This window comes from Carcharhinus amblyrhynchos, chromosome 32, assembly GCF_965287045.1.
Source record: "Carcharhinus amblyrhynchos chromosome 32, sCarAmb.v2.hapA, whole genome shotgun sequence".
In the NCBI taxonomy this organism is placed as follows: domain Eukaryota; kingdom Metazoa; phylum Chordata; class Chondrichthyes; order Carcharhiniformes; family Carcharhinidae; genus Carcharhinus; species Carcharhinus amblyrhynchos.
The window spans coordinates 18223643-18238314 of record NC_137355.1 but is presented as its reverse complement, the minus strand read 5'-3'; the positions used below and the strand labels follow the sequence as shown (position 1 = coordinate 18238314).

General features: G+C 43.0%; 1 protein-coding gene across 1 annotated transcript in view; it reads left to right on the top strand.

The window, feature by feature from the left end:
* Positions 1-14672, top strand: part of scaper (S-phase cyclin A-associated protein in the ER) — a 359135-nt gene that overhangs the window by 107247 nt on the left and 237216 nt on the right. Inside the window, exons 11-16 of the mRNA XM_080216291.1 lie at positions 312-402; positions 3823-3940; positions 4092-4203; positions 5967-6107; positions 7798-7953; positions 11754-11896. Of these exons, the coding sequence (XP_080072417.1) occupies positions 312-402; positions 3823-3940; positions 4092-4203; positions 5967-6107; positions 7798-7953; positions 11754-11896 (761 nt within the window). The remainder of the gene's footprint in view (positions 1-311; positions 403-3822; positions 3941-4091; positions 4204-5966; positions 6108-7797; positions 7954-11753; positions 11897-14672) is intronic.

Below are 14672 nucleotides of genomic sequence, written 5' to 3'. Positions count from 1 at the left end.
ACTCAAAGGGTGGTGAATCTCTGGAATTCTCTGCCCGTTGAAGTGGTGGAGGCTGCCTCGCTAAATATTTTTAAGACGCGGGTTGATGGGTTTTTGATAGGAGAGGGGATTAAGGGTTATGGGGAGAGGGCGGGAAAGTGGAACTGAGCAGCGACAGATCAGCCATGATCTTATTGAATGGCGGGGCAGGCTCGAAGGGCTGGATGGCCTACTCCTGCTCCTATTTCTTATGTTCTTATGTTCTTATGCTGTAGTTGCCACTTAAAACTTTTGAGTTTAATGTATCAAAGTGATGTTCTTTCATTGTGCAGGCCAGCATGAGCAGTGGCAGCTTGTCCCTCTACAGTGTTTCCTCTCAATCCCAAAATCTAGATTGGAATGATGTTCTAGCAGAATACGAAGGTATGTGCATTTTAACAAGTTTATATATGCAACTGATAATTCAGTTGTCATTGTTGTTTCGTTGCAATATAGACAAATAAATGCTATGAGATTGTGATTTAACTTTATCTCTCAAGGCCAAGGCTTTATTTTAAGACTTGTAATCTCAATCTTAATGGCTGTTTGGCCTGACCCTTGGGTGTTAGGAAAGATCCAGTTAAGCACCAATAACATTTTGTTTAAAGTAAGCAAAGTTTGAGATTCAATATGCTTACTCAAACTACAAGATTCTATGTGTTTGGGAGAAACATAAACTATGTCATACAAGTTTAGAAAGATAAAACAATTTACAACATGTTACTCTCTAACATTTGGTGTATGTATGAGGCCCATGTGAATTAACAGGTGTATTGTCGTCGAACACACCACAGTACACATTAAATGACAGGTGACACCAAGATTGGTGGCATAGTGGATAGTGAAGAAAGGTATCTCCGATTGCAATGGGATCTTGATCAATTGGGCCTGTGGGCTGATGAATGGCAGATGGAGTTTAATTTAGACAAACACGAGTGATGCATTTTGGTAGATTGAACCAGGGCAGGACGTACTCAGTTAATGGTATGGTGTTAGGGAGAGTTACAGAACAAAGAGGTCTAGGGGTACATGTTCATAGCTCCTTGAAAGTAGAGTCACAGTGGTGAAGAAGGTATTCGGCATGCTTGGCTTCATCGGTCAGAACATTGAATACAGGAGTTGGGACGTCTTGTTGAAATTGTACAAGACGTTGGTAAGACCACACTTGGAATGCTGTGTGCAGTTCTGGTCACCCTATTATTGAAAGGATATTATTAAACTAGAAAGAGTGCAGAAAAAATTTACTAGGATGCTACCGGGATTTAATATTTTGAGTTATAAGGAGAGGCTGAATAGACTGGGACTTTTTTCTCTGGAGTGTAGCAGGCTGAGGGGTGATCTTATAGAGGTCTATGAAATAATGAGGGGCATAGATAAGGTAGATTGTCAACATCTTTTCCCAAAGGTAGGGGAGTCTAAAACTAGAGGGCATAGGTTTAAGGTGAGAGGGGAGAGATACAAAAGTGTCCAGAGGGGCAATTTTTTCACACAGAGGGTGGTGAGTGTCTGGAACAAGCTGCCAGAGGTAGTAGTAGTGGTGGGCACAATTTTGTCTTTTAAAAAGCGTCTAGATAGTTACATGGATAAGATGGATATGGAGGGATATGGGCCAAATGTGGGCAATTGGGATTAACTTAGGGGTTTAAGTAAAAGGATGGCATGGAGAAGTTGGGCCGAAGGGCCTGCTGTAAACCTCTATGGCTCGATGACTCTATGTGGCCAAACCCGATTCCATGGATTTGTCAACCACCCATGCAGGCGTTTATCAAATTGTGAGCCGACCAATCTCACTGAAACTTTGTCTTTCTCACGAGAGTTTCCAGTCTCCACATTTGAAGATCCCAATGGCTTAAACAATGGCTCACCTCTCGGTATTTTGATCTCACATTCTGAGATACCGTTTTTCTGGATTTTCAGTGTATTTAAGTATCACCATATAAGCTCAATTTCAGCTCTTTGACCGCCCCAAGCAGAACACTGCTGCTCCAAAGGGGGATCTTTTCCCCAGTGGCCTCTCCCAAAGAGTTACTAATCTTTAGCTACCTTCTTGGATCTTCATGGCTTCTTTTGGGCCTGTTTCACTTAGTCTGTTCCTTGAAGCTCTTTCTTTGATTTGGAGGCTCTTTCTCTGCTTCTTTCTTTTAACTTAATTGGGACCTATTCCTGTTCCCTGTCTTTTATCCCTCCCTCTGACCTTCTCCTTGACCCCCTGCCTTGACTCTTACCTGGGACATTTGCTGTTCGTGGCACTCTACTCCAGTCGCATGAGGTTTTTTCTATGCGTAGGTGCGCCAGGCCCTTCCTGGACCTGAGAAAAGTGCACGTGTGCAACCAGTTCCCGGCAGACACATGTGCTTGGGGACTCAAGGTTTGTTGGGAATTGTTTCCAGCCTCCAAACTCCAGATTTTTTTCTTAAGAGCTTCTTTTACTTTTATTAGTGTCACAAGTAGGCTTACATTAACACTGCAATGAACTTAGTGTGAAAATCACCTAGTCGCCACACTCCAGCACATGTTCGGTTATACTGAGGGAGAATTTAGCATTGTCAGTGCACCTAACCAGCACGTCTTTCAGACTGTTGGAGGAAACCAGAGCACCCGGAGGAAACCCATACAGACATGAGGAGAACGTGCAGACTCCGCACAGACAGTGACCCAAGCCAGGAATTGAACCCGGGTTCCTGGCGCTGTGAAGCAGTAATGCTAACTGTACCGCCTTGTTGCCCATTATGAAGTTAAGTTGGGATTTCTTAACGTGACCATCAACATTGTATATTTCTTGTATTTTTTTTTCTGGATTGTTTGATGGATAGTAATTGTGCAGTCTAATTTTTCAATGCATTTAATAAATTCCTGCTTGATAAATGTTCACCTGGCCGACCTTGGGCGAGAGCTCATGTCAGTAGACTGTGCTGATTGAGGACACATTGACATAAGTTGCATCTTTCTCTGAAGCGTGACTTTTAAGGGCAGATAAAAGTCTGTAAAAGTTCTGTTAAGTAAAATGAAAAAGATTAGCCTCACTACTGCATTCATTTTATTTAAAACTATTTTCCTCATGAGCATAATTGGAGTTAGACTTTGAGTACCAGTTTTAACTTTTGTATAAGTATGCAAGTTTTTGCTGAGAATTATTGTTTTGAGTTGTGTTGGGATTCCAATTATGTTAGACTTTGGAAAGTAGGAAACCTTAGTGAGTTACCTCTGATTGAAAATCTGACAATTTAGAGATGTGAAGTCTCTTGGATTTTGATTTAACAGACAAGGAGATTCTTCTCCTTTGTTAAAGTGAATATCCTTTATGAAGTGCTGTGTAATTCACAGTATCAGAAGGAAAAACAGAAAATGTAGAGCTGGACTGGTCAGCATCTGAAAGGGAAAGACGGATCAATATTCCAAGTGCAACCTTCATCAAAGATATTTATGTACAGCACGGTGGCACAGTGGTTAGCACTGCTGCCTCATAGCGCCAGGGACCTGGGTTCAATTCCCGCCTTGGGTGACTCTCCCTGTGTCTACATGGGTTTCCTCCGGATGCTCCGGTTTCCGCCCACAATCCAAAGATGTGTAAGTTGGGTGGATTGGCCCTGCTAAATTGCTCCTCAGTGTCCCAGGACATGTTAGTTAGGGGGACTAGTGAGGTAAATACGTGGGGCTGGATAGGATACTCTGTCGAAGAATCGGTGCAGACTCGATGGCCTCCTTCTGCATTGCAGGATTTCTATGATTCATAACTTCACAGTGGTTTAGTTGTCTGCATTAGGATTTAACTTATTATTACACCTATAATTTCATTCTTCGTAGCACGTGAACCTTGGCGACAAAGCACCTCGTGGGGAGATATTGTAGAGGAAGAGCCAGCACGACCACCTGGACATGCCATCCAGATGCACGAGAAACTTTCCTCACCATCAAGGAAAATGTGATTAAAATTATTATTTAAATCTATTGTTTAGTGGACTCTTGATCAGCTATCATTTTACATTACATGTTGTTATCTGCAGATAATGTACTGGATTTTAAGGCATTTGGTTACTATAGTAATGAGCGTGTTTCAAATTTCCCGCTAACAGGACAATAGCGGAATCAAAAAAGAAACACGAGGAAAAACAGCTAAAAGCCCAACAACTCCGTGAAAAACTACGAGAGGAACAAACGCTGAAACTACAGAAATTGTTGGAGCGAGTAAGTAGGAAAAAGTCTCTCTAGAACAGCAAGATTTAAAAAAGCATAAAGCTAGGAGAAAATGGATGACACAGTGAATTAGATACCAACCCGTTGCCTATGGCGTGTGGAGTGAATGCAGCCCAGAGTGATGGGCTGTTTCGTTTGTCTGCTGGTAGTAGGAAGGCCCCGTATGATGACTTTGACAACTCTACGTCCAGTTGAGAACTGGATTCAAAGTACAAAGCAAAACTGCTGATAATTAGATCTGAATTTAATTTTAATTCTGATTTTAATTTTAGCCAGGGTGGCACAGTGGTTAGCACTGCTGCCCATGGCGCCAGCAACCCGGATTCGATTCCTGGCTTGGATCACTGTGCGGAATTTGCAGTTTCTCCCCGTGTCTGCATGGTTTTCTTCCGGGTGTTCTGGTTTCCTCCCATAGTCCGAAGACATGCTGGTTAGGTGCATTGGCCGTGCTAAATTCACCCTCCGTGTACCCAAACAGGCGCCGGAGTGTGGCGACTAGGGGATTTTCATGTAATTTTATTGCAGTGTTAATGTAAGCCTTCTTGTGACACTACTAAATTAACTTTAAGATTTGGTAATTCCAGTCACAAAGGCCATGTAAAATGAAAATATGTTTTACCACTGGTATAGGAGTGGTCTTCTGGGATTGAGACTGAGACACATTGTTTGGGCAGAATAAAAGGAGCTTTCTGCAGATGCAAGCCTGGCCTAGAAATGCCTAATGTTGACAATAGGTGGCATTGGTGTGAGCATGCCATGGATATCTTTTAGTACCTTGAGGAAACTTGGCTGAGGTCGAAAACATTTTGCTATAACATGTCTCTGCCAGGTTATGTGTTACGGCAAGTTGAGTTTCAATTTGCTAATTAATGTAAGAAATAAAAGTCTAACTGAACATGCAAATTCGAACATATTGTTGCAGCTGTAACTCATAGCTGGTTCACAGACATATTTAGATATTGTTTACATTGTAATTGTGGTATTGTTGAAAAATAGCTTTGCTTAGCATCAATGCTAAAGTTGTGTTGTATTGAAAGAATTGCATTTATATAGCAACTTTCATCATCAAACATTTCGAAGCGTATTATAGCTAATGAAATACTTTTGAAGTATGGTCACTGATGAATGTAGGAAACATGTAGGGTGGAATATTCTCATCTTTTCCGAATGTGGCAACGGGCCGATGAAACGGCAGCCGCCAGCCCATAACGGGAGTTTCCTCCACCATATTGCATATCGGGGAAAAAGAATTCTGGCCACCCTGCTAGCAACTTGTGTTTAAAAATATTGGACCCTATTTTTAAAGGGCGCCCTGATACAAAAAATTAAACTTAGAACCCCCACCCCCTCTCAAATGAACAATCCACATAGTGCCCAGGCGTGACCCTCTCCTCAGTCACCTGAACTCCTCTGGTGAGTCCTGCCTGCAAGATGTGTACCCTTAATTAACTGGGGTTGGGGGGTGGGATTCCCATTACATCATGGGAGTAGGGGGCAATCACAGTGGGAAATGCAGCTGGGATAAATCTTTTGGGACTCTCATGGGATTTGCCTCTCTTACCGCTGATCCTACCCCCAATATTGGGAGCGGAAGTGCCAGTCCTCCCCAGGTAGATTCACTCAGGGCTTGAGCTGTCTGAAGCAAAGTGGCATGAGGCTTTAGAATTTACTGATCATCGTTATTCAAGTCAGAAGTATGTCAGAGTGGTGCGGACTTTGAAAACTGTTTGACTCTATGTCGTGAATGTCTTTAGGAGAAGGAAGTACGGAAGTGGAAAGAGGAGCTGCTGGAGCAGAGGAGGAAGATGATGGAGGAAAAGCTGCTCCACGCTGAGCTGAAACGGGAGTTACAGCTGCAAGCAATAGTGAAAAAGGCACAGGAAGAAGAAGCCAAGGTCTGGAACCATTCTTGATATACTTGCTGGGCAGTACTTGAATCTCTGAACATAAAGGTTGTAGGACAACTGCTTAAGGTGAGGGAGAGATCATAGAATCCCTGTGCAGAAGGAGGTTATTCAGCCCATTGAATCTGCACCGACCACAATCCCACACAGGTCCTATCCCTATAACGCCATGCATTACCCTAGCTACTCCCCCTGATACTAAGAGGCAATTTAGCATGGCCAATCCATCTAACCCACTCATCTTTGGACTGTGGAAGGAAACCGGAGCACTTGGAGAAAACCCGCACAGACACGGGGAGAATGTGCAAACTCTAGACAGACAGTGACCCAAGCCAGGAATCGAACCCTGGGTCCCTGGCACTGTGAAGCAGCAGTGGTAACTACTGTGCTGCCCAAGAGGGATGCTGAAGTTACATCTTCAAGATTTTGATGTGGCTTATGCAGAATTTGAGAAGGTTAATGGTAATTCATAGAATCATGGCAGTACAGAAGGAGGCCATTTGGCCTGTAGAGTCTGCACTGACCACAATCCCACCCAGGCTCCATTCCCGCAACCCCATGCATTCAGTCTAGCTGGCCCCTTTGACACTAAGGATCAATTTAGCATGGCCAATCCACCTAACCCACATATCTTTGGACTGTAGAAGGAAACCAGAGCTGGAGGAAACCCATGCAGACATGGGGAGAATGTGCAAATGCCATGCAGATAGTTACCCAAGCTGGGAATTGAACCCGGATCCCTGGAGCTGTGAGGCAGCAGTGCTAACCACCGGGCTGCCCTATTCTTCTGGGATTGAGCCTGAATTATCCCAGTACCACCAGCAGCCATGAACAGTGGTTTAGGAATACTGTTGAGTTTCCTGACATGCTGACCATATATGCCTATGGAGAAAGAACCATTGCCTTGATTTTCTTTTTACCTTGTTGCAGATAAACCCAAAATTAGTTGAAACATGAATATCCATTTTGCTTGGGGGGGGTGCAGAAAAGAGAGTTTCAAAGCAGCATCTTAAGGTTACTTATGTATTGGTAACTTAGAGGTTAGAGTAGACAATATATTTCACTGTGGGCTTCATGTAACATGATCATGCCATCAAAATCCCAAGGTGTGTTGGATCTTTGTCAGAACTTGGAGTAAAAAAAGAAAACTCTAAAATTTGTAAAGGCAAAACCTTGAAATGTGACCAGATATATGAGCTAGTCTAGTTAAATGTTTCCTCTTTTCTTCCCTCTTCTACTGAATGATCTAAGTAATTTTGGAGTCTTGTTCAATGACGGCCATCTGCTACCTCGCAGAAAGGGGCCGTCTTAATGTGTGACCCACGTCAATGCATACCAGTAATATTTCAACCTTGACCAGTATCTCAGTTGAGTCCAATCATGTCCTTTATCTCACTACCTCATGTGCAGGTAGTCACTGCCAGTAATTAGGAGTGGAATCCTTTAGTGATTCATTTTTTTTCCTCTTCGCCTTAAGGCAACATGAAATATAGTCACCAAGTTTCAGCAAAACTGAGACCAGCTAACAGCGCAAGGAAATATGCCTGAGGTCTACTGCTCCATGCAGCTTATCTCTGCCCATGGGCCCTTTGGAAATTTAATAAACTGTTAACAGTCTGGTTTACAAACGTCACCCATAGTAATGAAAATGTTCAACTGTTTATCTTTTCTGTCCTTTTAGGTTAACGAAATTGCTTTCATCAACACATTGGAAGCTCAAAACAAGCGTCATGATGTGCTTGCAAAACTGAAAGAGTACGAGCAGCGGCTGAATGAACTCCAAGAAGAGCGACATCGTCGGCAAGAAGAGAAGCAAGCGCGGGATGAGGCTGTGCAGGTTAGAACCATACAGAGAAAAAATGTATATCGAGTCTGCTGCTTCAAAGACATGGCCAACCGATGAACAGTGCTGCATTTTAAACACATGCCAGTGCTTTACCTTAATGAGAAGAGTCATTCCTTTAGGAGTAGGTACATTCTGGATGAATACCCTGTCTAACACTTTGTTCATTGATTTTTATACTCTCTATGTACAAATTGAAATAAGCATTATAATTAATAGACTGCATATACTTTACAACTGTAATACCTGTGAATTATTTTCCCTTTGCACTTACTCCAGAAAGAGTTTTGCTCTGGAATCAAACCAAAGACGTGCGCGTTAGGTTGATTGGCCATGGTAAATTGCCCCTTAATGTCAGAGGGACTAGCAAGGTAATTACGTGGGGCTGTGGGGATAGGGGCTGGATGAGATTGTGGTCGGTGCAGACTTGATGGGCTGAATATCCTCCTGCACAGTAGGGATTCTATGACTCTTGATTGCTTCTTTATATAAGCATTGATGTTAAGTAAAACCACTAAGTATGTTCTATCATTTCCCTGTAAATGCAGTCTGAGCAGATCTGTATCAAAAAAGGAATAAAGGGGAAGTGGTTTTGCCATGGATTTAGGGTTAATGTTAGGCTGACTGACCCCCAGCATGACATCCCTGAAAACATGCTGCTATCTTGCTGCGTTGGTTCAAATCATTGGTTCTGTGCTCCTTGATATGACTCTATATCCAGGGGTAATTTCTGTAGATGAGTTGTGTCTCCTGTTCATTTGTGGTGGTTTGCTTTCTGAGAAAAAGCTTTTTGAGCATTCTGTTCTGTGAACTGCAAGAAACTACAAAGGGTCATGAATGAAGCCCAATACATCAAGCAAACCATCCTCCCATCAATTGACTCTGTCTACACTTCCCGCTACTTGGAAAAGCAGCCAGCATTATTAAGAACCCACACACCCCGGACATTCTCCCTTCCGCCTTGTCTATCAGGAAAAAGATATAAAAGTCTCTTTCTCCCATCGGAAGAAGGTGGAAGAGAGTATTCCCGGTGAGTGGGCAACAAGATGGCAGATGGAGTTTAATGTGGGGAAGCATGAGGATGTTCATATTGACCATAAGAATAGAAAAGCAGAATATTTTTTAAAAGGCATGAGACTTGTGAATATTGATGTTCAGAGAGACCTGGGTATGCTCAGGAATACAAAGTTAGCACCTGGGTACAACGAGCAAATGGGAAGGCAAATGGCATGTTAGCCTTTATTGCAAGGGGATTGAAGCTCAGGGATAAAGAATTCTTGTGACAGTTGTACAGGACTTTTGTGAGACCACACCTGGAATGCTGTGTAGTTTTGATTTCCATATTTAAAGAATGATTTAGTGGTATTGGGAGGCAGCAAGGTTCACTAGTTTGGCCCCTTGGGATGAGAGGATGATTAAATTTGGCACATGTTATCTGGATGTTGCAAGTATGGGAAGTGATCTCACTAAAATATTAGAGTATTCTGAAGGGGCCTAACAGGATAGATGCTGAGAAGGTGTTCCTATTGGCTGGGAAAACTGGAACATGGGGGCACAGTCTCAGGTTAAATGGATGATCATTTCAAATCAAGATGAGGAGAAATTACTTCACTCAAACTGTTGTGAATCTTTGGAATTCTCTAATCCAGAGGGTTGTGGATGTTCCATCATTACCTCTATTTAAGGCTGGATAAGACAGATCTTTGGTGTCTCAGGAAATCAAAGCATATGGGGAGTGGGTGGGAAAGTGGAGTTGATACCCAAGTTCAGCTATGATGTTGAATACTCCTATCTTTTGCATTCTGGTGTTAAAGACCTTGTGATACTGTTTGAAACAGAAAAGAAGTTCTTCTGGTGATCTGGCGACAGAAAGACAAAAAGAAATAAAGTTTGTATTTATATAAGGTCCTATCATATATCCCAATGCTACAAAACACTTAACAAACAATAAAAGCTTTTCACTGTTTTTTCATATGCAAACACAGCAGCTATTTTGCATACAGCAAGTTCTGAGCAGCACAGGTACTATAGTTCGGCAGTGCATGTAAAGAATAGTGCCTTTGATAAAAGGGATCCTGACAAAAGGGATCCTTACACATTCCTCCCTCACCCCCACCATTGCCCTTCAGCCCCTTAGTGCTACACGAGATCTACTTAAATTATACAGAAGGTCTAATACAGATAAGAAGTATACAGTAAATGGCAGAACCCTTTGGAGTATTGATAGGCAAAGGGATCTGGGTGTACAGGTTCACAGGTCACTGAAAGTGGCCATGCAGGTGGAGAAGGTAGTCAAGAAGGCACACGGCATGCTTGACTTCATTGGTTGGGGTACTGAGTTTAAAAATTGGCAAGTCATGTTGCAGCTTTATAGAATCTTAGTTAGACCGCATTTGGAATATAGTGTTCAATTCTGGTCGCCACACTACCAGAAGGATGTGGAGGCTTTGGAGAGGCTACAGAAAAAATTTACCAGGATGTTGCCTGGTATGGAGGGCATTAGCTATGAGGAGAGGTTGGAGAAACTTGATTTGTTCTCACTGGAGCGATGGAGGTTGAGGGTAGACCTGATAGACGTCTACAAGATTATGAGAGGCATGGACAGAGTGGATAGTCAGAAGCTTTTTCCTAAGGTGGAAGAGCCAGTTACTAGGGGGCATAGGTTTAAGCTGTGAGGGGCAAGATTTAATAGAGATGTGCGAGGCAGATCTTTTGCACAGAAAGTGGTGGGTGCCTGGAGCTCATTGCAGGGAGAGGTAGTGGAAGTGGATACGGTAGTGACTTTCAAGGGGTGTCTTGACAAGCACATGGATGAGATGGGAATAGAGGGATACAGTCCCCGGAAGGGTAGGGGGTTTTAGTTAAGTTAGGCAGGTGGTCGGTGCAGGCTTGGAAGGCGGAAGGGCCTGTTCCTGTGCTGTAACTTTCTTTGTTCTTATATTAGTCATTGCATTTCTGAGATAATTTAGTAATTGTAAATAACTTTCAACTGCAATAACTGAGCCCTTTTAAGATTGTCCAAAATGATGTGTCAAGGCATCATACAGGTAGAAGCGTCCTTTCTTCTCAACCTCATCAACCATCATGTACCATGGAGCTTTTAGTTATCACACTCTATTACCCTATAAACATCAATCTCATGACTGTAACACTACATTCTGCACTCATTTCCTTCTCTATGAATGGTATGCTTTGTCCGTACAGCACGCAAGAAACAATACTTTTGACTGTATATTAATACATGTGACAATAATAAATCATTTTCGGCGTGAAGTTGTAAAAATATTTGTGATTTATTTACTGAATAGCGGATATGATGTGATGCTTGAAGCACTTGCAAATAAAGCATTTAATTTAGAACACCAGAGTGAGATTGCACCTATTGTTTACAATTCCTTTAATGGTTGACTGAGTTTAGCCCATGACTAACTGAGCCAAAGGCCCAACTACAGAGTCTGTTCCATATCGAGTTATTAGGTGAAAGAGTGCTAAAGTTAGCCAGCACAAACATGCTTACAGTGGGCAAAATTGGCCACAGTAGCTGCTTCTGCTCTTTATCAAGTGACCCTTCTGAAAATGTGTGGACAGGGTTAAGTATAACTGCAGTTGAGTGGACGTTGTCGAGGGACATGCACTGATGATATATGTTTGGTCTAATAGTTGGAAGGCAGCTGCCTTTGTATGCCCCAGTCAGAAGTCAACGAAAAGACAATGGCAATTCTGAAAAGTATTACACAATTTTTGATCATCTTCATTACAAAAATAGAAATAGAAAATGATGTGTCTGAATGCAGGAACGCAAGCGAGCACTAGAGGCAGAACGCCAGGCTCGTGTGGAGGAACTGTTGCTGAAAAGGAGAGAACAAGAGGCACGGATTGAGCAACAGCGACAAGAGAAGGAGAAAGCAAGGGAAGATGCAGCACGTGAAAGAGCGAGGTTTGTGACACTTGTTAAGCAGATTCCTGCCCAGGCCCCTGGAGCCAATTGGTGTAATGCTATGACATACCAATCCCCAAGGCCACAGACTAAATATGCTGATCTCACTGGCAGCTGCATTTGAGCCGCTAGAAAGTTACTGTGTATAACCAGCTTTGGGAGAGAATATATAACTCACCTTTCCTGGTCCTGATTACCATTTGGTCCATTTTTGGAGAGTGTGATTTGTAGGACAGGATAAGCTTTAGGGATCCTTAATTCAAGCGATTGGGCTTTGCTAGCTAGGCCAGCATTTAGGCACAGTGGTTAGCACTGCTGTCTCACAGCGCGAGGGACCCGGGTTCAATTCCGACCTTGGGTCACTGTTTGCGTGGAGTTTGACATTCTCCCCATGCCTCCAAGGGATTCCTCCCACAGTCCAAAAGTTAGGTGGATTGGCCATGCTAAATTGCCTCTTAGCATCCAAAGATGTGCTGGTTAGGTGGATTAGCCATGCTAAAATGCTTCTTAGTGTCCAAAGATTTGTAGGCTAGGTAGACTGGCCATGCTAAATTGTGTCTTAGTGTTCAAAGATGTGAAGGTTAGAGTCATAGACGTTTACAGTATAGAAGCAGGCCCTTCGCCCAACTTGTCCATGCCGTCTTTTTTTTTAAACCCCTAAGCTAATCCCAATTGCCCGCATTTCACCCATATCCCTCTCTACCCATCATACCCATGTAACTATCTAAATGCTTTTTAAAAGATAAAATTATACCCGCTTCTACTACTACCTCTGGGAGTTTGTTCCAGACACTCACCACCCTGTGTGTGAAAAAATTGCCCCTCTGGACACTTTTGTATCTCTCCCCTCTCACCTTAAACCTATGCCCTCTAGTTTTAGACTCCCCAACTTTGGGAAAAAATATTGAGTATCTACCTTGTCTATGCCCCTCATTATTTTATAAACCTCTATGAGGTCACCCCTCAGCCTCCTACGCTCAAGAGAAAAAAGACCCAGTCTATTGAGCCTCTCCTTATAACTCAATCCATCAAGTCCCAGTAGCATTCTAGTAAATCTTTTCTGCACTCTTTCTAGTTTAATAATATCCTTTCTATAATAGGGTGACCAGAATTGCACACAGTATTCTAAGTGTGGCCTTATCAATGTCTTGTACAACTTGAACAAGACATTCCAACTCCTGTATTCAATGTTCTGACCGATGAAACCAAGCATGCCGAATGCCGCCTTCACCATTCTTTCCACCTGTGACTCCACTTTCAAGGAGCTATGAACATGTACCCCTAGATCTCTCTGTTCTGTAACTCTCCCCGACGTCCTACCATTAACTGAGTAAGTCCTGCCCTTGTTCAGTCTACCAAAATGCATCACCTCGCATTTGTCTAAATTAAAGCCCATCTGCCATTTGTCAGCCCACTGGTCCAATTGATCAAGATCCTGTTGTAGTTGAAGATCACTTTCTTCACTGTCCACTATGCCACAAATCTTGGTGTCATTTGCAAAATTACTAACCATGCCCCCTATATTTTCATCCAAATCATTTTTATATTTTGACTAATAACAGTGGGCCCAGCACTGATCCCTGAGGCACACCGCCGGTCACAGGCCTCCAGTTTGAAAAACAACTCGCTACAACCACCCTCTGGCTTCCACCAAGAAGCCAATTTTGTATCCATTTAGATACCTCACTCTGGATCCCGTGAGATTTAACTTTATGCAACAACCTACCATGCAGTACCTTGTCAAAGGCCTTGCTAAAGTCCATGTAGACAACATCAACTACACTGCCCTCATCTACCTTCTTGGTTACCCCTTCAAAAAACTCAATTAAATTTGAGATATGATTTTTCATTCACAAAGCCATGCTGACTATCCTTAATCAGTCCTTGCATTTCTAAATGCCTGTAGATCCTGTCTCACAAAATACCTTCCAACAATTTACCCATCACAGATGTGAGGCTCACTGGCCTGAAGTTCCCAGGCTTTTCCCTGCAGTCCTTTTCAAACAAAGGTACAACATTTGCCACTCTCCAATCTAGGTGGATTGGTCATGCTAAATTGCCTCTTAGTATCCAAAGATGTGCAGGTTAAGTGGATTGGCCAAGCTAAATTGCCCTGTAGTATCAGGAGGATCAGCAGGGTAAAGATATGGGGTTACAGGGATAGGGCCTGGTTGGGATTCTTGTCAGTGCATGCCCAATGGGCCAAATGGCCTCCCTTCTGCACTGTAGTGATTCTCTGAATTATTGCCCATCCCTAATTTCCCTGAGAAGGTGATGTTGATGACTTGCTGCAGTCCCTGATGTATAGGTACACCAAAAGTGCAGTTAGGAAGGGAATTCAAGGATTTTGACCCAGCAACAATGAAGCAACAGCAGTATACGTTTTCAAGTCACGATGATGATTGGTTTGAAGGACAGACTCCAGGGGGTGGTGTCCCCACCTGTCTGCTGCCTTTGTCCTTCCAGATGGTACTGGTCATGGGTTTGGAAGATGCTGCCTAAAGGGACTTGGTGAATTCCTGCAGTGCATCTTGTAGATGGTACACACTGCTACTACCGTGAGTCGATGGTGGAGAGAGTGAATGTTGTGGATGGGGTGTGATCAAACAGGCTACTTTGTTCTGGATGGTGTCAAGTTTCCGGAATGTTATTGGAACTGCGCTCATCCAGAAAGGGGAGAGTATTCCATTACGCTCCTGACTTGTGCCATACTGTCACTGGTTTAATACCCTGCTGACATTCACAGGGCTACGTTGCAAATTTGCATTATATTTCA